The sequence below is a fragment of the Solea solea genome, chromosome 13 (genome assembly GCF_958295425.1).
Source record: "Solea solea chromosome 13, fSolSol10.1, whole genome shotgun sequence".
Taxonomy (NCBI): Eukaryota; Metazoa; Chordata; class Actinopteri; order Pleuronectiformes; family Soleidae; genus Solea; species Solea solea.
Genome location: NC_081146.1, coordinates 2,430,159 through 2,452,063, shown reverse-complemented (window position 1 = coordinate 2,452,063; position 21,905 = coordinate 2,430,159). Strand labels below are relative to the sequence as shown.

At 42.5% G+C, this 21,905-nt stretch overlaps 3 protein-coding genes across 3 annotated transcripts; all 3 read right to left on the bottom strand.

Moving 5' to 3' along the window:
- Window positions 1-1,426: 1,426 nt before the first annotated feature.
- Window positions 1,427-2,414, bottom strand: apoc4 (apolipoprotein C-IV). Its single transcript, XM_058648183.1, has 4 exons — window positions 2,115-2,414; window positions 1,960-2,005; window positions 1,794-1,881; window positions 1,427-1,658 (listed from the first exon to the last, which is right to left on the bottom strand). The coding sequence occupies exons 2-4, from the start codon at window positions 2,003-2,005 to the stop codon at window positions 1,478-1,480; spliced, it is 315 nt and encodes a 104-aa protein (XP_058504166.1). The 5' UTR covers window positions 2,115-2,414; the 3' UTR covers window positions 1,427-1,477.
- Window positions 2,415-6,359: 3,945 nt separating this feature from the next.
- Window positions 6,360-7,475, bottom strand: apoc1 (apolipoprotein C-I). The gene is made up of 4 exons (XM_058648099.1): window positions 7,365-7,475; window positions 6,952-7,011; window positions 6,719-6,854; window positions 6,360-6,616 (listed from the first exon to the last, which is right to left on the bottom strand). Exons 2-4 carry the CDS (start codon window positions 7,004-7,006, stop codon window positions 6,568-6,570), a joined length of 240 nt encoding a protein of 79 aa, XP_058504082.1. The 5' UTR covers window positions 7,007-7,011; window positions 7,365-7,475; the 3' UTR covers window positions 6,360-6,567.
- A 5,698-nt stretch (window positions 7,476-13,173) lies between these two features.
- LOC131471976 (apolipoprotein Eb-like) lies at window positions 13,174-15,105 on the bottom strand. Its single transcript, XM_058648814.1, has 4 exons — window positions 14,997-15,105; window positions 14,751-14,904; window positions 14,320-14,607; window positions 13,174-14,233 (listed from the first exon to the last, which is right to left on the bottom strand). Exons 1-4 carry the CDS (start codon window positions 15,082-15,084, stop codon window positions 13,891-13,893), a joined length of 873 nt encoding a protein of 290 aa, XP_058504797.1. The 5' UTR covers window positions 15,085-15,105; the 3' UTR covers window positions 13,174-13,890.
- Window positions 15,106-21,905: the final 6,800 nt, after the last annotated feature.

Sequence of the window (21,905 nt, the reverse complement as noted above, 5' to 3'; positions counted from 1 at the left end):
CTTTTTTGCTGAAAATGTCTCCTTCTCCCTTAGTTGTAGATTTTAACCACCAGAAGCTACAAAAACCAAATAAATAAATCACGTCCGGCGTTATACAGCATGTTTGCGTCCGTGATTGTCTGACTTTGCAACTGGAACTGGGGTTGAGTGACATCACTCCCAGTTCCAACGTAAATGGAATGCAGCATTGTTTTCCTTCGTAGACTTAAGCAGGCGTAGATTTTATTAGGTCAGCCGTTTGTGAAGTGTGTCTCTTTTAGCAGCCGTATTCGTTCGTTTCCATGCACAGTTCAGTTGAGCCAAGAACTGAGGAGTCATTGTATTGACTGAAGTGTGTGCCCAGGCTATACTAGGTGAGGGTTAGTACAAGGCGGTTTCCTAATTGTTAGCATGTTGAGTGCCATTCCGTGTCTTTCCACCACCCAATAACTTACGTATTAACTTACTTATGCAGCTTGACTCCAACTCTGATCCAACTTAAGTCATGCAGTACAGTGCATTATCTGGTTGTGTCAGTGTGACTCTAGGAAACTCAATGACTTGAGGTAAACTTTCGGTCACCAAGCAGGAAAAACATTTGGACAACAGAAGACGTAGTCGCCAAGGAAAGTCATCCGAGCCTTGTAGCAGCTGACACCCCGACTCCCCTGCCCGACGACCAGACGTGTCCGAGGGAGCTGTAGCATCGTTCTCTTCTTCGTTGGTAGGAATGCGTCCAGACTTAGTACTGCCACGCGCAGGTGACGTCAGATACTACAGGACGCTGACGCGTGAGTATACCATGCGATGTGGCTTGTGTGTGGAAGTATACCAGGGCCTTAACTGACTAACATGTTTCCATGGATTTTAAAACTCCAAAGTCAGTCAAACTCACACAATAATTCTTTATTATTTTGTGTTAGCATGTGTCTCTGTCTCAGGTTGTTCTGTGAAAGTAGTGTCAGTGTTGACCTCATGCGAGCAAAAACAGCCCAGCTATCAAATCTTTGACTCTGATGGTAAGAACTGCAAATGAGACGTGTGAGAAGACTTTTAGTTTATTGTCAGCTTTCCCTTTAAAAAGACGTTGCCAGGTTTTTGTCATTGTGGTCTAATTCGTCTGTGTTTATAATATCCAGGTATTAATTACCCTGGGGCTGAAACTGTGCAGATTGAGTCTGACTCTGTTCCGACCTAAGTTACACATGCAGTCGCAGCTCGACACCCAATCACAATTAACAAAGAGGGATTCGTCTTTCAACTGGAAGGTTGTGGGTTTGATTCCCTGCTCTGCTTGTCTACATGATGTCTGCGCTGGCAGCGTGTGAATGGGTCAGAATTATGTGTGATAGAAAATGCACTGAACGTGGATGCACTGTATGAGTGTGTGAGTGTGAAGCAGCTTTGAGTGCTCTTCAACGCTCAGTGGTAAGAATTACAAATGAGATGTGTGTCAAGAACATTGGTTTATTGTTAGCTTTTCCAACTATGGCATCTTTTAAGATGCCATAGTTGCGTTGGTTGGTCCAGTTCCCCACATGCTCTCCCACATGGAGTTTCTGATGTCAGAGGCCCACTCAGCATAGCTGTCCTTCACTGGCTGGATGTGATCTTCATAGTAGGCACCAACAAACTCTAGAGCTACAGCCTTGGCCTGCTGGACTTTAGCATTGGCTTCCCTATGAAATGCCACAAGTACACAAATGAACAACAAGATACATAAAACACATCGGTGAGTACACAAGCAAAAACAATTTTTTCAAATAACTAGAGCGACCCTTGCCCCCGAGGTCCGCCACGTTTTCATGAAATACCTGGCCCTGTCCATCAGACTCTGCAGAAGTCCTGAAGAGTACACTTCTGGTTCTGGAGTTGCTGTTTCAGCCCATAGTGTCCCACACACTGAAGAGGAAGACGATCAGTGTCAGTGACGAAGCAAATGGAAGAAAGTAAGGAACACAGAGTGAAGAGGAATCTTACCTTGCATCAATAAGATGACACCAAATACAAAAGCTTTGTCACGCATCTGCCACAGACACAGTCAACGATAATATCATCATACAAATAAACCAAATGTGCGACATGTTTTATAACAGCGGATTCATAAACCACAAATATGCAAAGCGATATTCTACCTTTTCCGTTCCACTCTGGCCACCTGAGATTTTAGAGGGGAAAAACGTGTTATTGAGGCTTTTTATTTGTATTAGGTGACCTCAACAGGGTAAACATTGGTCCTGATCTCGTGACCATAACTTTTTTCTGTTTCTCTCTCCCCCTCTCTGTATCAGCACGCCATTTTATTGATAAAATCTGAACTCTTCCTGATTTCCATGTGATTCTGGTGGCAAAAATCTGTGTTGTGTAATTCGATCGGAATCACATAAGAGCTGCAGGTCACTGGTTTCAACGGTTACATACAGTGTGTGATCACTTTATTTCCCCCTCTTGCTGATTTGCTGTGCCACCTCAATAAAATCTCAGCAAAGACATGTCCTGGAATTTTGATATTGTTTTAAAAATCTACTTAAGCTGAGTTCAAATAATGTCCAACACCCATTGGTCCAGATATCTCAGGCCATTTGGCAGATGCTGATAGGTGTACAAGACAGTCAAAGTCTCTGTTCCAGCAGCAGAGATATGGGATGAGAGGAGACTGGAGAGGAGGAGGAGGAGGGGGAGGAGGGTGACTTAGATAAACATTTTCAGTCAAGCAAAGCACTTCTGTGGGCAGAGTCCACCTCAAGATCAATTTGATCAGTTTACTGCTCAGACTCTGCACTCGCAGCCTGTGCTGAATGAGAACAGATCTGTGCTGGATGCTGATGGGATTAGAGTTCAAAACTGCACTGTGCTCACAAATCTGATCTCACAGCTGTCTAAACAGACTGGGCTGACATTGTTTTCATTGTTTTTAAATTGCGTGTTTAGGATTACGTGTGTGTGTGTGTGTGTGTGTGTGTGTGTGTGTGGGTATGTGTGTGCAAGCATCGCTTCATTAGGTACATGTATTAAAACCTTCTGCAGTCTAAAGCAATAAATGTAACATCAAAGTGTTAAAGGTGTTTTTTTTGGAAGTGTGGCCGTATAATGCTGTGTTTCCATTATGGTATGATTTGGTTTGGCACAGTACAGTACAGTATGGTACAGCTTGGAATGGGTATAGTCCTGGGTCAGGCTTGCATTTGGACTGAGAACAGTACTTTTATTTTATAGGTCGGGTGTGCATTGTGCCCGGTGCGGCGACAACAAACGGACTGCAATGCTCCAGCAGCTCTTTTGTTTCTGCTGTTTGTGGCTGTTTGTCTCAACAAGACGTCAAACTTTGTATGAGAAGAGACTGTGGACGATGAAGAGAGAATGACCTGACTATCAGCTCCATCTTCAATCCAATCCAACTTTATTTGTTAAGCACTTTAAACAAACCACAGTGGACCAAAGTGCTGTACAGAGTAAATAAAAGACAAAATAAGTAAAAGGCTCAAAATGAGATAATACAGCTTCAAATAAATTAAAATTCATAAAAAACACAATAAGAAATAGCAATAAAATCAATAAGGGAAGGATACCAAGGTATGGAACAGTTGGAGCTGGTTATTTTGGTACAATTCCTAATGAAAATACAAATAAAATACATACCATACAGTTCCCCTTGGTGGAAACATGACTTAAAGTACAGGTACTGACAGTGCTGACTAAACAGCCTGCGACAAAGACACTCAAGATCACTGAAAACTAAACCGTGGCTAAAAATGAAACTTTATAAAAAGCTCACCCAATAAGGACTACACTATAGAGACAAACATTGGGACGCCTGACCATTACACAGGGGCGGTAATGACATGTTCAAATACATATACATAACTTTAATATGGAGAGCTTCTACACTTCTTTGAATACTTTGCTCAAGATTTTAAAGGGTTTCTATTCATTCTTTAGAGCAGTTATGAGGTCAGACACTGATGTTGGATGAGAAGGTCTGGCTCACAATCTCTGTTCCAGTTCATCTCTAAGGTGCTGGATGAGTTGAGGGCTCTGTGCGGGCCAGGCAGGTTCTTCCACACCAAACTCGTCAAACCTTGTCTTTGCTTTGTGCACTAGGGCAGAAAACATGTTGGAAGAGAAAAGGCTCTTCCTCAAACTGTTGCCACAAAGTTGGAGGCATCGCATTGTCCAAAATATTTTGGTATGCTCAAGTGTTGAGATTGTCCTTCACTGGAGATAAAGGGCCAAGCCCAAAGCCTGATTGAAACACCTGAATTGAGTAGTTAACAGGTGTGGCCAAATACTTTTGTCCATATAAGTGTATTCTTGTTTGGGTCTATTGTAAAAATATTCCCCCTTTTCTGATTGGAAAATGCAGTTTGTATCATTTTTGTACACCACTCACGCTCTCGCATCAAAGTCGATATAACGATTCGATGTTTCCATCATGACACACAAGAAACACACAAGAGTTTTTGCTCCACTGCTGCCTCTAAATTCAAATGTGTTTTTTGTGACTTCAGTCAGTGCGTTTACGTGCATTTTAAAGATGTTTTTCAGACTTCTGCGCATGCACCATCATTTCCTCCCCGTTCTTTGACCTGGAAGTAGAAGGAGACGACTTATGTTGGCGGAAAAGAACGGACAACACCATGTGCATCAGTGAGAGTGAAAGCTACGGGGAAGAACCACTTCTGGACTGACCATGTCCGGCAGGTACGAAACATACAGAACCACAACACCATCCATCTAACCTCCTCTGTTTGTTTGTCTGTGACGTAAAAGGTCAACAGGAAACAGGAAACTGACTCAATATGCACTAGCTTATAGAGAGATACAGCGCCACCTATGGAGGCGAAGTCAGATGCACATGGTCAATAAATGAAATTGCTATGTTTGTGTTAGGTTTTACCATTGTTTGTTACCATATTATTATTTTTACCATTTTACTATTATTGCTTGCTACTATTTTTACTATTTGTTTTACATTATTACTTATTTTCTTTTTAATGCTAAAATATAATATTATTGTTATCCAATTTATTATTGTTTTCAAAATTACGATCAAATTCTAGTTATTTACTCCTCTCAATTCATATTTTGAAAGATTCCTGATATATTTATGTTTTCTCGATTTTATGACTGATGGTCTGCTAAATTTGTACAGCACTGTATATTCAAAATAAATAAATAGAAATACAAATCTCAGGATGATGTTGTTTTCACTTCACTTCAGCAGTACATACACAATGACGTCTGTTTTTAATTAAAGTGAAGGTGATTTCTGCTGCATTGGGGCCATAACTGGTGCAGTCTGTGACCTTTTGTGAACAGCTGTTGACCTCTACCATCCTGTTCTCTTCACAGGAGCAGATTTCTGTGAATTGGGACACTGCATGGATCATTAACTCAGCATAAACAGTGACTTTAGCCCAGAGGGTTGTGAAATGCCAGAAAAGCAAAGTAGACATGTTGGCACTTGCCCTTTGGTACCAGCTAAAAGATAAAGTATTTGTTCAATGCTGCTGGCATTTCTTCAATTAGGTGATCGGGTTTAGTCCCTGTTTGTTTAATAACTTTCATCAGTGGTGATTTGTGACTTGTGCACATCTTGTGCAATTGTTGCAAACTTATTACTCAAATACCTAAGCTCACCTGGACCTCGAGTCCTGGTCCTCAAGTGGATTTATTTTCTTATAGTCTCAAAATAAATGTATTAATATGGAAAATATTGACAACCTGATTACATACAAGATGCATTCTGATAAGGGATGTCATTAATACTGTAACAGTCACATGTACGTATATGGTTTAATTCTGAAAGAGCAAGAGAAATAATGAATCTCTTTTTTTGGCTTTCAGTGTAGTTTAAAAAAGATTTCTTTTTTATTAAAGGGAAAATGTAAAGTGATGACAAAAAAGAAGCCGTTTTCCATGTGCCATAAAGAGATTGTAGGTCAAAACTATAAACCAACATGTGCAGATTATGTGTCTTGTAAATATTGATCTTTATTACTTACTACAAAAATATGTGTGCAGTGTAAGAACGTCTGCTTTCATGTTACAATAGGTTTCATTCAGTTTTAAATCAGTCATGGTCTGACGAGGGCGGAGGTTTGCCTATGGACGGTGGAGACATGTCACCTGAATTCACTTACTATTATAAAATATTATGTCAACTAGTGTCAAATTATGAGTTGAATTTATTCATAAAGGTGCTATTATTAATTCATTCATTCATTTGTATGCAGAAAACACTGCAGCAGCCGTGCAGCAACAGCTGATGAAGATTGTTTTCATTTTATTTTTTTTAGTTTGCATGATTTATGGTAGATAGATAGATAGATAGATAGATAGATAGATAGATAGATAGATAACACATGGTGGTGACACAGTTTAAGACCAGCAATGTTCATTTATTTCTTGTCAAACATTAAACAGCCTTGTACACAACACGTCTTATTATCTTCACATGATAAATATTCAGTGTAACACAGAATTACAACACAAGAAAATAAAAAAATAATTATTTGTTGTGTGTTTTTATGGCATTTCACTTCACAGAGTCAGTTCATGTGCGCAGAAATGAAACATCTGAGTTCTTTAGTTAAAGCTGTTCTTCACAGCCTCGAACTGCTCAGTGAACCAGTTCCTTAGCAGGGAGAGAAAAATGAAATGAAAATGGAAAAGTTAGTCAAAATCTGCATATCAAGTTTAATAGTTATGTGGATGATTTTGCGTTTTGCGCGCATACTTGGTTTTGGTTGCAAATTCGCTGTTCTGGAACTCCTGCACGTTTGCCTTGGCCTTCTCGGCCAGATTTCTGCTCATTTCAGCCACCTGAGCGGTGAATGCGCTGAACCTATCCTCCAATGGCTCATCCTGAGCCTCTGCCGGGGGAATCATGAAAACATGAGTATTTAAAATATGCCACACGTTTTATTTGTAATGGAATATGACACATCAGACATCAGACGCGCCTCATACCTGTGTATGCGACAAAAGCCAGCATCAGCACGGCAACTGCGAGGTACAGTCTCATCTTGGCTGCAGAGAGAAAGAGAGGGAGGGAGAGAGGGGGAGAGATAGGGAGGGGGTATTTTTGTTTAATTTCATTTTTATGGTTCAGAAATTCAATGTTTTCCTCCCGTGCGTCAGCACCACAGGGAGTGGACAGCTCCATAAAAACACAAGTGTCGTCATTTGAAACCATCGGCTGATTAAATGATTCACCTACATTGATTTAAAAAAAGAAAGAAAAAAAAGTCACATCCAACTTTTTAAACAGCGCCGTGGAGCGCCATCTATTTAGTTGCCTGCGTCTGAATCGCACAGCAACAAACAGCCGTTTTTAGTTCCAGCAATCATGTCATTAGTGTGAATAAAATGCAAAAACATACCTGTTTCTTTTTTCTTTTATCAGGAGGAGAGAAACGAATCGAGTTTCGTGCTAATGTGTGCGGGCGTCTCTGTGTATGCGTGTGTTCCCTCTTTATAAGCCCGGTTCAAATGAAGCGGGGTGACGCAAAACTACTGGGTCTCAAGTCAACACGTAGCACGTGGTAACTCTGCAGCCGACACTGCCCCCTTCATTGATCAGCACTATCATAGCCTGGTACATTGGATCATAATAACAGACATCGTCTTAAAAGAAAACAAGATAACAGAGGTTAACAGCTCTTACCTACAAAGCATCTGGTTTATTACAAAAGTTTTCTAAACTGTGTACAAAAAAGACACTTGTAGGTAAATCATACAGAGAATTAAATGATTTTAAACACATTCATCTGATATAATTGGTTGTGTCTTTTTGTTTTGTTTCTAATTGTTTCTCTTTCTATCATGTTGATTTAAATGTTCCTCTAGAGAGAAAGAAAGAACGAGAAATAAGAATAAAACTGGAAAAGTTTCTCACTTTATCCTACAAACCTTGATTTAATTAACCACGGCAGAGGTTTTTCAGAAAACTTCCAACACCCATATTTGACAAAAAAGAAATAATTTAATCTTCAATCAAATAACTGCATATTTACAGTAAAAACATGTCCAAAATATTGTACTTTAAAAGAGCTAATTCAGACTGAAGTTGGGTGTAATACATTACACTGGAATAGAGTAGAGTAAACAGAGTAGAGTAAAACAGGGACGAGTAGGCTAGAGTAGAGTAAAACATTTTCAAAATATTGTACTTTAAAAGTACACTACAGTAACTCCACATGCCACATATAGCTGTGATTTAGCAATACTGTGAATAGAATAAAATAGAATAGAATAAAATAGAAGATAGCTGACTATAATACAGCAGAACAGTGTAATAGATCACACTAGAGTAGAGTTAAACAAAGTGGAGTAGAGTAGACTAGGTTTTGGGTAAATAAAATCCTTTTATTTCAGTGTCTGAGGCCCAACTGCAATACCCCCAATGCCCACCAGTGGGCCAGTCGACAAGCACTGGCAATAATATCACAAACGTGTCTTCAGTGCACATTTAGAGCTGAGTAATAATAATAAATGATGTCGAACTGAAACTGCTTTCCTCCAGGATCAGAGTCTCAGAAACAGTGGTGACGATAGATAAAGGTGAGATGTGATGTAGAAGGAGCAGAGTTCACACTTTGATCCTGATGTGTTGTCACACACATACAACAGGTTATTATCATGCTTTCCGTCGAATGAAGTGATGAGTCAAACAATTCATGTTTGTCCTCAGCCTCACTGTAATTAATATTCAGGTTTATTATTCTTATTCTTATTCTTATTATTATTATTATTATACAGAATTAGTCAGAATGAGAGAAATAATTGAATGAATTTATTTCACCAGAATGGAATGAAATGAGCAGAAGCTCTTGGAAAACCACACATTTATTGATTTTATTTTAATAATATCAATCATTTTCATTTGAATTAGCTACTGGGGTCAGAGAGTTGGAAAGATAGCCATATGCCTTAGTCTTACAGCAATATTGGACGAATATCAATCAAATGTTTTCACTGTACATTCCTGTTACATTTTCATTAATGAATGAATATTCATCCCTCTCAACAAACCGAAACAAAACAATTAAATAGCTTGTTTCTCTTTTTCTCATTATTATTAGAATCTTGATTTGCTCTTAATGTATAGATTGTTGAATTGCATGTAGAACAGTTACCTTTATTTATGTATTCATTATTCCTTTCTATGTTGTTGTGTTGATAAACCTAAAGAGACAAATATTCAGTTTGTTTGCTCTTTTGTACATATTTATACAAATCATTTATAATATTTGTTTTATTGTAACTGTGGCGTCAGAGTTAAAGTCCTTTATTTAAATACAAAAAAACAATATGACACTGTATTTACTTTTATATTTGACTGAAATAAAATGTATCTAAAGTTTGAAAATGAAAGCGAGTGTTGGTGTCAGTACATGACTAAATGAAATCATTGTTACAGATAAAGTGAAATGTCAGCGTTGGAGCAAATCTCAAATGCTTTTGTGTGATTCCTTTCCTAAAGCAAATATTAAGATGATCATATTATTGATTATAAACTTATAAAAGAAGAAGTGACCTTTAAGAGAAATAAAGAGTGCAACCACATGGGTTAAAATACATCCAAATGTTTTAAAATATAAAATGCTTTTTACAACAAATCTCGTATGCATGAAGTGGAAGGGCTTACGCAGACTGAAACAGGCGGCTTTACTGCAACTTCTCAATTCTTTTTTAATTACTGCTGAATTTAGAATTGGCCGATTTCCTTTGTTTCAACAAAAGTGGAGATTGCGACAGATGTGATCAATCTTGCAACTGAAAGCAATAAAGTGAGTGAACTGCAGTAAACCCTCTTTACAATGTGACCTGAGTAAGAGCCGGGGTGTCTGTCTCTGACAGTTCACACCAGTCTGTCTGTAAAGTAGCTTTGTTGCTGATGAAGTGAGGGACTATTGCTATGTATGAATGACCCACAATTGCCTGAGCTGCTCCCACACTTTCTCTCTGAAAGGCTAATCCTCTTTCACCTTTGTCATGAGGTGGCCAGTGGGTTTATGTATGAGCTTGTGCTTGCGTGCATTTAAGATCCTCTTGAATAGTTGTAGGAGGCACTTGGGCATGAAAGTGCATGTCTTGCATGTTCCCAATTTGCAATAACAAGCTTGTAATAAACGGGCTGTTTTAGTGTTTGGCCATAGGCTCCTGCAGTGACTGGTGCTGTGTGCCAGTTCTGAACAGCAGGGAGAGGATGGAGACAAGAGAAAGGTTGTGATAGAGGCTAAAATCTCTGCAGGAGTTTGTGCGGAGGGGTTATTAGCAGTCATGGGCTAGCCAGCACCTGATCATTTGCTGGAACTCATGTCTCTGTTGCTGGGCAGTGCTCAGACTTCAGACAACGTACAAGAACAGACGGAGCAGAAGTGCTGAACCAGCAGGATGTCTGTGGTTTTCCTGTTTTTACCGGTCGTGTCTGATCCTTGCAACAGTGAACAGTTTAACGTCGGAGTTTCACTTGTCTGGGTTCCAAGTAACCACCAGTTCAGTTTGGGAAATACATTCTGTCATGGAGTTAGTCATTCTTTCACTTTGCATGCACTGCCCTTTCACACAGATACAAGAGGAAAACATGTTTTTATATCACAGTGAAAATCTGAAGACATGCAGCAGTCACCTTCTTCATGACAAGTTTTGCCTGCAAACCAAATAGAGATCAGACACCCCATCTCCTTGGAGATCCATCCACACCAATCATCATCATCATCAACATTACAGTGTAGACAATCACAGAAACATGGATATAATAGACCAAGACTGAGTGACTAAGGAAATAAAAGTGAATAAACTAAGCACTCTCCAAACACAAGAGGAGGAGGATGACAAAGTCTGGGACCCATTTTCCTAAAATAACATTTCAGTTTTCCCAAAACTAAATCTTATAATAAATTAAAGTGTGTAAATCATAATTTTAGTAGTTCATAATGGAAAACAATGTTTTTAGAGGGAGGAGCAGTCGCTGGTTTACTGCTGCCTTTGGTAAATGTGTGTGAAGTAGTTAATGCTGCATTCCATTTACATTGGAACACTGGAGTTGGAACGCGGAGTGACGGCTGAGAAGTCGGCAAACGTATCGTTGAAGTACTAATCCCTAACAACTCACTACATGGTCTTTTGTGCACACATGTGTATGACTGTAGCCGTGTGTGTAAGGTGGCATCTTGAAATCCTGACCTTGATGCATGTGAGGTTTCTCCAAAGTCAATATCATAAATTCCATCAACACACAAAGTCACAAACTACTTTGCATTTAGTGGTTGAGGCAGCAGGGGAGCACTCAACTCAACTCAACTGTTGTGTGAGTGGATTACAAAGTGTTATTTTTTAGACCCAAGCAAGCATAGATTTTATTTGGTGAGCTTTTGGTAAAGATCTGTTTTGCCGTGTGTCCCCATTGACAGCCATGTTGTCAGTTCCCTGTGTTTCTGTCTACAGTGGTTCCTGGAACCAGTTGGTGGGCAGTCAGAGCTGACTATGTGTCAGTAACTCATATAACCACACTTCAAAACGCCTGAACTATCCCTTTAATCCTCCAAAAAAAAGAAAACACAGCTGTACCTTCTACAGCACAGATTCAAGTGAAGGGGGTCATCGGCGAGGAGAGGATGACAACAAGGGACAAATGGTGTCCTCTACTGGTCTCTGCCTCACACTTCAAAGACAAAATCCTGCTGAGAGTGACTTATCTGAGTTTAGGACAATCATGCTCATACGTCTGCTCCAGATGTGTCGCAAACAAACAAACTCACTAACCAAAACATAAATAAATAGAATAAAATAAATGACACTCTTTGTTGGACCTGCTTTACATTTCCTTATGTAAGAGTGTTTCTGCTGGGGCAGATACAGTTAACGTGGGAAAAATGGGAAATTCAAAACTATTATTGTGATAATTCGGGTTTAATAAAAAAAAAAGTGTATGTTCAGCCTGGAAACGTCGTCTGTAAACCGAGAGTTTTACATCACAGCACAGAGGAGCTGTTCAACCATTGCAGCATCTATCCAAAAGTGCTCATTTGGAATTTCAGGGCCTGATTTTCACTCTTTGTTTTATCCTTCATTCAAATTAGTGGCAGCAGAAGAACAGCAGGCCCTGTGTCTCTGCTTGCTAAAAACACACATTGTCTCCATGGCGTTTGGTGTGGTTCCCAGATGAGTCCACGGTAAATAGCAGAAGCCGATGTCAGTGTTGAAAAGGTGGCAATACCTCATACAACTACACTTCATAAAACCTAAATAAGGAGATATTACATACAGGGTATTACATGCATGAAATGGTTCAAACCTTGCATTCAAATGATCTGATAGATACTAGCAGACATGCAGGGACATGTTCATGTCAACACACTTGCCCCAAAACTGTATTTGTGTGCTACTATGTTTGTGAAAATGCATCAACACAAAAATAAAGGTATAAAAGCTAAAGCTGTCACATTAAAGTTGCAGTGTGTAACTTTTACTCTGTTTGGTCTTTGTTCACAGAAACAATGTGACATTATTCACATGCTGCATCCTTCATCTGAAATCAAGCAATACCAGTAGACCTGACTGAGGGAGTAATTGTGTGTATACAGCAGCAGCAGCACACAGACAGCTGGGGCCAAGAAGCTTGTATTTTGTCAAACTGCTGATTGACAAGATTTTTTGAGCAGATTTGAGATTGAGTAGAATTCACTTCAGAAATTCTTCATGGCCACGTCTTTGTGTTTTCTGAGTGTTCCCTGAACTTGGACTTCTTCATGAACAGCACTGTGCTGTGTGGGAATACATGACTGCAGGTGAAACGTCTGAAGGGGTACAGGAGTGTGAAAAGTCTGGGAACCACGGGTCTGCAAAGAGAATTAAAGAATGTCTTCAAAGTTTCAACTGTGAAAGACTTTGGTTGCAGATTTTGATCATAAACGTGGATGATGCACAAAGAGGCTGTTTACATATGAAATATTATAGGACAATGGTAGGATAACTCTAAATGTATACTGTAGGAGACGGTAGTACTTTATAATGTCACGTATTAATACCTGTAATTTTCTTGTGTGGTTCTTTATAATCCTGTGTGGTATGGACCAGAGGGCATAGAAATTAGTCATTAAAAAAACGAATACCCATATTTTTGTGTCAAATTACAAGACAGTTTGATCATCTTTGTTCAGAAAAACAAAACAGTGGCAACAGAGCATCTTTTTCCCAGGTTCTTTATTCACTCAGTACTGTTCAGAGCACCACAGCCACAGGCAGGTTGCTGATCGTGAGCAGCAGGTGGACGTGTGACATGTGACACTGTGTGTTCACACAGAAGAACAGAAGGCAGGCAGCATTACACTTTTTCTCACTAGTTTTTACACTTTCACACTTTTTCTGTGAGCCACAAAAAGAAACACAGTCGCTTCAGTGGTTCAGCATCGACTGAAAATGTATAAAAATGACACAGTACAGTACGGCATGTGCCCTTAACTTTTGATCATCACATATTCAGTGCATTTTTGAAATGTTAGCGACACCTGTGTGTTTGGATCGTTGAGAGGATGATACAGGCTGGAGAACCTGCCTGTGTGGCTCAAACACAGCAGTTATATTTACAACCAGACAAAACGTATAAAGAAACACGATGCTAACTTTTAAGGGAGGCGTGGTCGTCTGACAGCTGAAGCAGTTTAGTAAACAAGCAAAGAATATTTCAAATAGTTGTCTCCTGTTTGTGCTATTAACTGTGGTGCTTGTGTTCAATGAGAAAGGAAATTGATTAGGAACAAACTAGGAGAAAGGCTGTCGCTGTGAAACAAAGCATCCATGCTTCCTCCTTTCACTAATAAAACCCCTTTAGCTTGAACACAAGATGCTTAAATGAAGATATCAGTAACTCTTAACCCCCTCTTAAAAACCCTCAGTCTGTGTTTAGGCAGCAGTTTCCTTGACCTTTTCAACCACAGCGTCAAGCTGTTCGCGGATCTTGGTGGCGTATGGGGACAGCAGATCGGTCAGATCGCCAATCTTGCCCTCCAGGTAGGCGCTCAGCTCCTCAGCAGTGGCCTCCAGCTGGGTCTTGAAGCCCTCGGCTTGGGTCTCCAGCTGCTTGCTCAGAACCTCAGCCTGGCTCTGCAGCATGGTAGAGAGGTCGCTGAGCTTCTTGGAGGCGGTGTCACTGGTCTGCTGGACATAGGGCTCAACATGATCCCTCACGGTGGCGAGGTTCTGGAAAGTGCGGGACTGGAGCTCGTCCATGTAAGTGGCCACGGTGCTGGTGGTGGAGAAGAAGGAGACATTCAGGTTTCAGGAGACACAGATTTGAAGAGAGTTTAGGTCTGAAGCCACCACTCTACTCACTTGCGAATCTCCTCGGTGTCCTTGTCCAGGCGCTTCCTCAGCTTGCTGGTGTAGGCACCGACACGGCCACGGACGTCATCACTGTTCAGCTCCATCATGCTCTTGAGCTCACCCAGATAGTCGGTGGTGCGATCCTTGGCATCCAGCATGTCCTTCTGCAGTTTGTTGGCCAGATGCCGCAGGTTCCAAGCCACCTGACCAGTGGAGATGCTGGTCAAGGGGGTCAGCTTGGTCTGGACGTCATCTCTGTAGGTTTTCAGCTCTGTCATGGTGTCGGTGATCAGGGTGCTGGAAACAGAAGAGCAGGGAATAGTTAGGAATATAGATAAAGGTAAAAGGCCAAATGCATCAAGTTTGAATGGGAGGAAAAAGATCTGGAAAACACACACACAGGTGAAGGTAAGGTAAGGCTTAGAAGGAAGCAAACTTACTCTAGCTCCCTGCTGAGCTGAGAGCTCTTGACGTTTTGCAGGACTCCATCAGCTTGCTTGTTCAGCTCAGAGATGTACTGCCAGAACCGGTCCACAGTGTCCTCCCAGCGACTTACAGAGACATCAGCCTGGGGCAACACATGGGCATTGCAGCCTGGGGTGGACACATATGGAATGGATGGTTGTATAACACACATCTTGTGAAAAATATGCTTATTGTAAAAAACAATTACCAAAAACACTTACCGGTGATGACTGCCAGAGCAAGGACCAGAGCTACAGACTTCATGGTTGTTTTGAGTGATAGACCTGTGAAAGAATGCAGCAATACCATGAAAACACATCCAAGTAGACTTATACAATCATATAACTATGACTACAACAGCACTAACCACAATATAAGCTGTTAAATGCAATAATATAGTTAGAAAGTTTGCTGTAAAAGTGAGACATGTGGTGTCTCTGCATGCTGTGCTGTCCCAACACTCACCTGAGAGTGGGCTTCCTCCGTGCTCCCTGACCGGTGACTTAGGGTTTTTATAATAGTCCTGGGAGGAGACTCCTGCTGCTTCTGCTGGGGGGAGGGCGTGTGTGTGTGAGTAGGATTGGCAGTATGTGAAAGTGACTGCGTGTTTGTGCGATGGTGATTCGTGCACACAGAAATCCAGTTTGCCTGCACACAATGGGTCACCAATGGTTTCACAGGTTTGCAACATGTGAGGAGGTTTGATGGAGTAACCACTTATATAAAAAAAGGTCAACTTCGGCCTTGACAGTTGTTTTTTTATTGTTATGTGCAGATTCCCCACTTGAAATTTGGAAACTGTTGTAGCTGCTCACTTAAAAGCTTGAGGTAGACTTGCCCAAAAACCATTAGCAGGTGACAAAAAGGTAAAAGAACCTGGCTACCTCTACAGTGTCGTGCAGGGACTCCATATGTTTGTGCCAAAAAATGTCAAAGTGTTATCTGATCATTGAACGATTTGTTATAATATTCAGCACGCATCATCTACCATGTGTTTTGAGTGTTTCTACCAATTTTGTCCTAGAGCTTTTGTGCGATCACCTTTAAACTTGGTGAGGTCACTGTGAACAAGTTGAGGAGCTTAAGTTATCAAACGTTTTTTCAAAATGTCGCATGGTGTACAAGATAGGGGGCGCCAAAGTTGGCATCATTCATTTTGCACCAATGGTATGTGAACAAACTTGTCCTAGAGCTTTCATGGGATAACCTTCAAACTTGGTGAGGTCACTGTGGACAAGTTGAGGATCTAAAGTTGTCAAAAACTTTTCAATTAGTATCACAGCGTACTTTTTACAAACTATGGTCAAAGCTTCACCTACTGGTGACACATTGTAAGTGATTTACTGTACATTGAATGTGACGCACTTTCAAACTGATAGATTTGTATGACATGACTTATTCTGCACAACCTATGTAATATATCATATTTTTCTTGGTGACATTGAAGAAAGACTTTGTAACCAATTTAAATTGAATGTGATTTATGACATCAAAGACAAAAACAATGTCCCATACTCTAACAACATAACAAACACATACATAACACACATTTGCACAAAACCACCAACAACACCAATAACTACTCCAAATCACAATATAATGTGACACACTAATTGATGGAGACAAACTATTACAAATACACACATAACTTAGATCACAATGTACCACAAACATTTACATATATAATTAGATCACAACACATTTCTAATAGTACACAGAATACACAATTGATGAAGACAACTACGTTGCTGAAAAAAGTACACTTTGAAAACAACACCCTCTGATGGAGGCAGTAGATACTAAAAACAAAACTGTAACAACTTTGACAATCCAGGAAGTGCCCTCTAACTTTGCACAAAGACGCTGCTGACTCGTGCAGGGGGTCTCCGGGTCTGTGTGGATCTGCGACAGGTCAATAAAGCCATCATTCCGGATAAATATCCTCTACCCACAGCAGAAGAGCTCACCTCTCTGTTCCATGGATCTACAGTTTTCTCAAAGCTGGATTTACGCCAGGGCTACCTGCAGGTTCCCCATCCCACATCCCGGAGGAGTTGAAGGCTTTTGCTCGAGTAAAAGACGAGCTCTCCTGCTGGGCAGAGACGTGTGTTTCGAGGGGGCTCTGCACCGTCATCCCAAGCACTTTGCGTGCACGTGTCCTGTCAATGGCACATGAGGGTCGTCTGGGAATTGTGAAACGAAAAAAGATATAGAGCATCTGGTCCAGGACTGCTCAGCGTGCCTCCTCAGTGGGAAAACTGGATCCCTGTCGACCCCTCCCCTACAACCACTCCCCTGGCCTTCCCGCTCCTGGGAACATGTACAGCTGGACATCTGTGGGGAAATCCATGGCCGTGGTGTTCCCCACCACCAGCGCTTCCTTGACCTTCTCTCCAATTGGCCAGTGGTTGTGCCAGTGGGGACTGTTACGTCGCGCGTCGTGATCCGGGTACTGGATGGCCTCTTATCTCGCTGGGGCGTGCCTCGGGCCATAACAACAGATAATGGCCCTCAGATGACGTCTGCCGAGTTTTCTGACTTTCTCTCCACCAGGGGTGTCAATCTTGCTATCTTGTTATCTTGCGTGACTATGTCACGAGTTAACCATGCTTAGTTAAGCAGTTTTGTGATGGACTCTTGCATAGTACATTTTGCATTCCGACTCTGTCCTGTAATGTTGTTTTGCCATCTTGGTTGTACATTTGGGTGTTTTTTGATGGGGGGGGAGAAATGTAATGTTCTCATAACATGGGTCACACTGTGATACATGGCGTTTTGCTGTATGTTGCTGGATAGTGGGGAATGTACCTTTAAGGGACTGGGTTAATATTATGGGATGGATACAGGTTGAATCTTTGACAATAACGGAAGTAAAGGCAGTGTTGGTTCAGACATCGAAACGTGTGTGCGTGTGAGTTTTGTACACAACAAGTATCGACGTAGAAGCTCAGAGAGGTAGGGCGGGGCAAGACCATTCAGGGATTTAAAAACAAATAAAATCATTTTAAAATTGATCCTGAAGTGTATGTGCAGCCAGTGGAGTGAGGCTAAAATGGGGGAAATGTGCTCAAATTAACGTGTGCCAGTTAAAAGACGTGCGGCAGCGTTTTGTACCATCTGAAGACGGGCAATTGAGGACGCACTAACCCCCACATAAAGTGAATTACAGTAATCCAGCCGAGTGGTGACAAAGGCGGAATTACCATTTCAAAATGTTGCCTCGAGAGAATTGTCTTTATTTTGGCCAGCTGCCTCAATTGAAAAAAGCTTGATTTAAAGGGGACATATTATACCTTATTTCCCCCATTAAAATAGTTCCCTGGTGTCCTAATGAACATGTCAGTGACATGCCTTGGTCAAAATACCATAAGGATGAAGCATCATAGCAGTTCAATAACCCTGCTAAACCCGCCCCTTTCAGAACGCTCGGTTTTCGTGCATGGTCCCTTTATATGCAAATGGGACACAGGCAAACACACACCCACTTCTTCCAGGGTGTTTCTGATTTGTCCTCTTTACAGCGCTCACTCGCTCAGCTGCTACTCGTCTCCCCCTCCCTCCACTAGTTCTCTGACAATATCAACATGGCAGCATGCGCAGAAAACAGCGAGAGTGCCGTCACAGGAAGAGACGTCCTACATAAGGATCGAGCCGAACAGTGCCGAACTGTAAATCAGTTAAAAACACTTAGGGACAGCACCGCTGATCGCCCCAACTGATCGCCAGCTCCGGAGCATACAGTCACCGGTCTGATACAGCCACATACAGCGCCAGTTTATTCAGCTCGCCGCTCGGCGATCAGCTGTGCTGTCCCTAAGTATCCATGTGTCGGAGGTCTGTTCCTGTGACGGCACTCACACATACAGTGCCAGTTTAGGCAGCTCACCGCTCGCGATCAGCGGTGCTGTCTTTTTAACTGATTTTCACAGAGAGTGCAGCACCGCTGCACAGAGAGTGTCTTCACCAGTGGCGAGCGGCATAAACGGCCGCTGTATGTGACTGTATCAGACTGAGTCTGTGCTCCGGTCATGGATGACGTACTGAACAAATATTTTTAATTAGGACGTGTCAGAATGGTCAGTTATGAGCTCTATGTGACCTTTTCTACAAAATGTGTGTGTTTGTACGTCGGTGAAATACGTTCGCTGACTAAATACGGCGACCGTTGGCCGCAGTCTGATGTGAAGTGGTGCGAACACACGAACACACGTTTGCTGACTTTATCCTTCATATATAAAATCCTCTGAGGCTGGAAGTTTGTGCTCCACTGTGCAGCCACCAACAGCACACTCGCGTTGACATTATACCGCTCTTCCTCCCTCGCCTGCACTCTCGCAGGGTGGAGCTAAGGTGGAGCTTTTGAAGTAAACTTACTGGTGGGGCGGTAACATTCGCGGTGAAATGCGCATGCTGCCGTCATAAGCGCAGGGAATTCAACATCGAGTGTTTTATCACCTATACTTACACTAAGGGGAACCCCGAAAACATGACTGAGTATTCTTTTTCCACACTTTGGCGACTGGTAGGGCCTCCAGAGTCCCAAATATAAGTATTCAAATGGTTAAAAAGTTGATTTTGCATAATATGTCCCCTTTAACAACAGACCTGATCTGGTTGTCAATCTTCAGATCAGAGTTGATTTTAACCTCCAGGTTTGTGATAGTTGGTTTTTAAAGCGGTGCCAAGCAGCCCAGATCTACTTGAGGGGTCCCAGTGGTGCCACCAAACACCATCACTTCTGTCTTTTTGTCATTGAAATTTAAAAAGTTCAGAGCCATCCAGGCCTTTATGTTATCAAGACACTCAAGTAGAATTTTAAAAGAGTATGCATCGTTCTTTTTAATAGGCATGTAGATTTGACTGTCATCTGCATAGCAATGGAATGTGATGCCATACTTTCTAAGAATGGAGCCAAGTGGGAGCAGATATAGAGAGAAAAGAAGAGGGCCCAGAACTGAGCCCTGTGGGACCCCGCAGGTGAGAGGAGCCGAGGAGGATGTCGAGTCACCGAGGCTGACACAGAAAGTTCGATCAGCCAAGTATGACCTGAACCACTCCAAAGCTGTGCCGCTGATGCCCACCTGCTCCTCCAGACGCGAGATCAGGATCTTGTGGTCCACTGTATCAAATGCAGCAGTTAAGTCTAAAAGCACAAGAACTACACAGTCACTGGAGTCAGTAGCTAAAAAGATATCATTAAAAACTCTTAAAAGTGCTGATTCGGTGCTGTGCAGTGATTTAAAACCGAACTGGAAAACCTCAAGGATATTATTTTCCTCTAAAAAGGCCATTATAGACCGTGGACTAGCTTCTCAAGGATTTTTGAGATAAACGGCAGTTTGGAGATGGGCCTGAAATTTGCAGGTTTTTTTGATAAGAGGTTGCACTACTGCTACCAGAATAATAGATGGCCCTATAGTGTGGAAAACCTCTTTAAATAGTCGAGGAGGGACAGCATCATTTGGAGAACCTGAGGGCTTCAGCCGACCAACAACCTCCTGTAAAAAAGACAATGTCACAGGTTCAAACTGGTTAAAAACAGCAGTGCAGGGAACAGAGACAGAGGGGTCATATGCAGGAGGTGAGATAAGAGTCCTAACAGGAGAGACTAGTCAATAAAAAACTGCATAAATTCCTCACAAACAGTGGTGGAGGCCTCCGTACAGGCAGTCTGTGGGGCATTAAGAACCAGGTTAATGGTGTCAAACAAAACACGGGGCTTGTGACTGTTTGGCAGGATAATGTCAGACAGTCACTATTCCTCCTCCTCGGCCCGACATCCGTGGGGAGTTAAAATAGCCGCAATCGTTGGGTAAAAGAGCTGCGAAAGCACTGGACTCACCAACACTCAGCCCCATCTCAGTCACACAGAGAAAATCCAAACTTCGGGATGAGAAGAAATCCTTTAAGATAAAAGCCTTGTTCGCTAGCGATCTAGCAATTGCCAGGCCAATCCTGGTGAGACGGGCGGGTCAACGACGTCAGCTGTCCGGGGAGCCGATACAGAGGCCGCAGGTTGTGGAGATTCACCCCGCGCCAGCAGGGACGAGGAGTGCAGCGACCATGGAGCTGAGACACCCGGATCGGTCCAATGACAGGAATCACACTGGCGTCCGTAGGCAAGTGGAGCCGGGGAGAGCGCCGGGAAAAGTTGATCCTACAATCTGACGAAAGACGCAGACAGGCCTTCAGCCTTACCAGCCGACCGCTGCGTTTTCCCCGGCGGCGAGTGCGCTTACACCGCAGAGGTGAAGCCGGTGCGCGGCAGAGGTAAGTTGGGATCCCCGATAGGAGCGGAGGCAAGGTTTTATGACCATGATGATCGAAATTGACTAAATCTTTCGTTTGTGCTCTCACCGTTCCTCTTCTCCCTCTACACCTCAGACTACACCTACACTCCAGCAGCTGTCACCTCCAGAAGTTCTCTGCTGGAGTACAGGTCGGTCATCAAGGACTTCGTGGACTGGTGTGAGAGCAACTTCTTGTGCTTGAACACCGGAAAGATGAGGGAGATGGTGATCGACTTCCGGAAAAAGACCCCACCACACCCACCGGTGAGCATCCAGGGCTCGGACATTGAGCTGGTGGATAACTTTAAGTACCTGGGTGTTCACCTCAATAATAAACTGAACTGGACCACTCATATCGACGCCCTCTACAAAAAGGGTCAAAGTCGCCTCCACCTCCTGAGGAGACTGAGGTCCTTCGGAGTGTGCAGACCTCTACTCCAGACTTTCTATGACTCTGTGGTGGCCTCTGCCATCCACTATGCTGTGGTTTGCTGGGGAGCGGGCAGCATGGACCGGGACAGAAAGAAACTGAACAGGCTGGTCAGGAGGGCCGGCTCTGTCCTGGGCTGCTCGCTGGAATCGGAGGGGGAGGTGGGACAGAGGAGGACGTTATCCAGACTGTCCTCCATCATGGAGAACACACTCCACCCACTGCACCTGACTGTGTAGGGGCTTGGCAGCTCCTTCAGCGGCAGGCTCCGGCACCCTCAGTGTAAGACGGAGCGCTACCGAAAGTCCTTCATCCCCACTGCGGTTCGGATATTTAACTCCTCGTAAATGTCCACTCACTTTCCTACTTACCCCTGATACTACTCTATATTAGAGTGTAATTTTATCTTT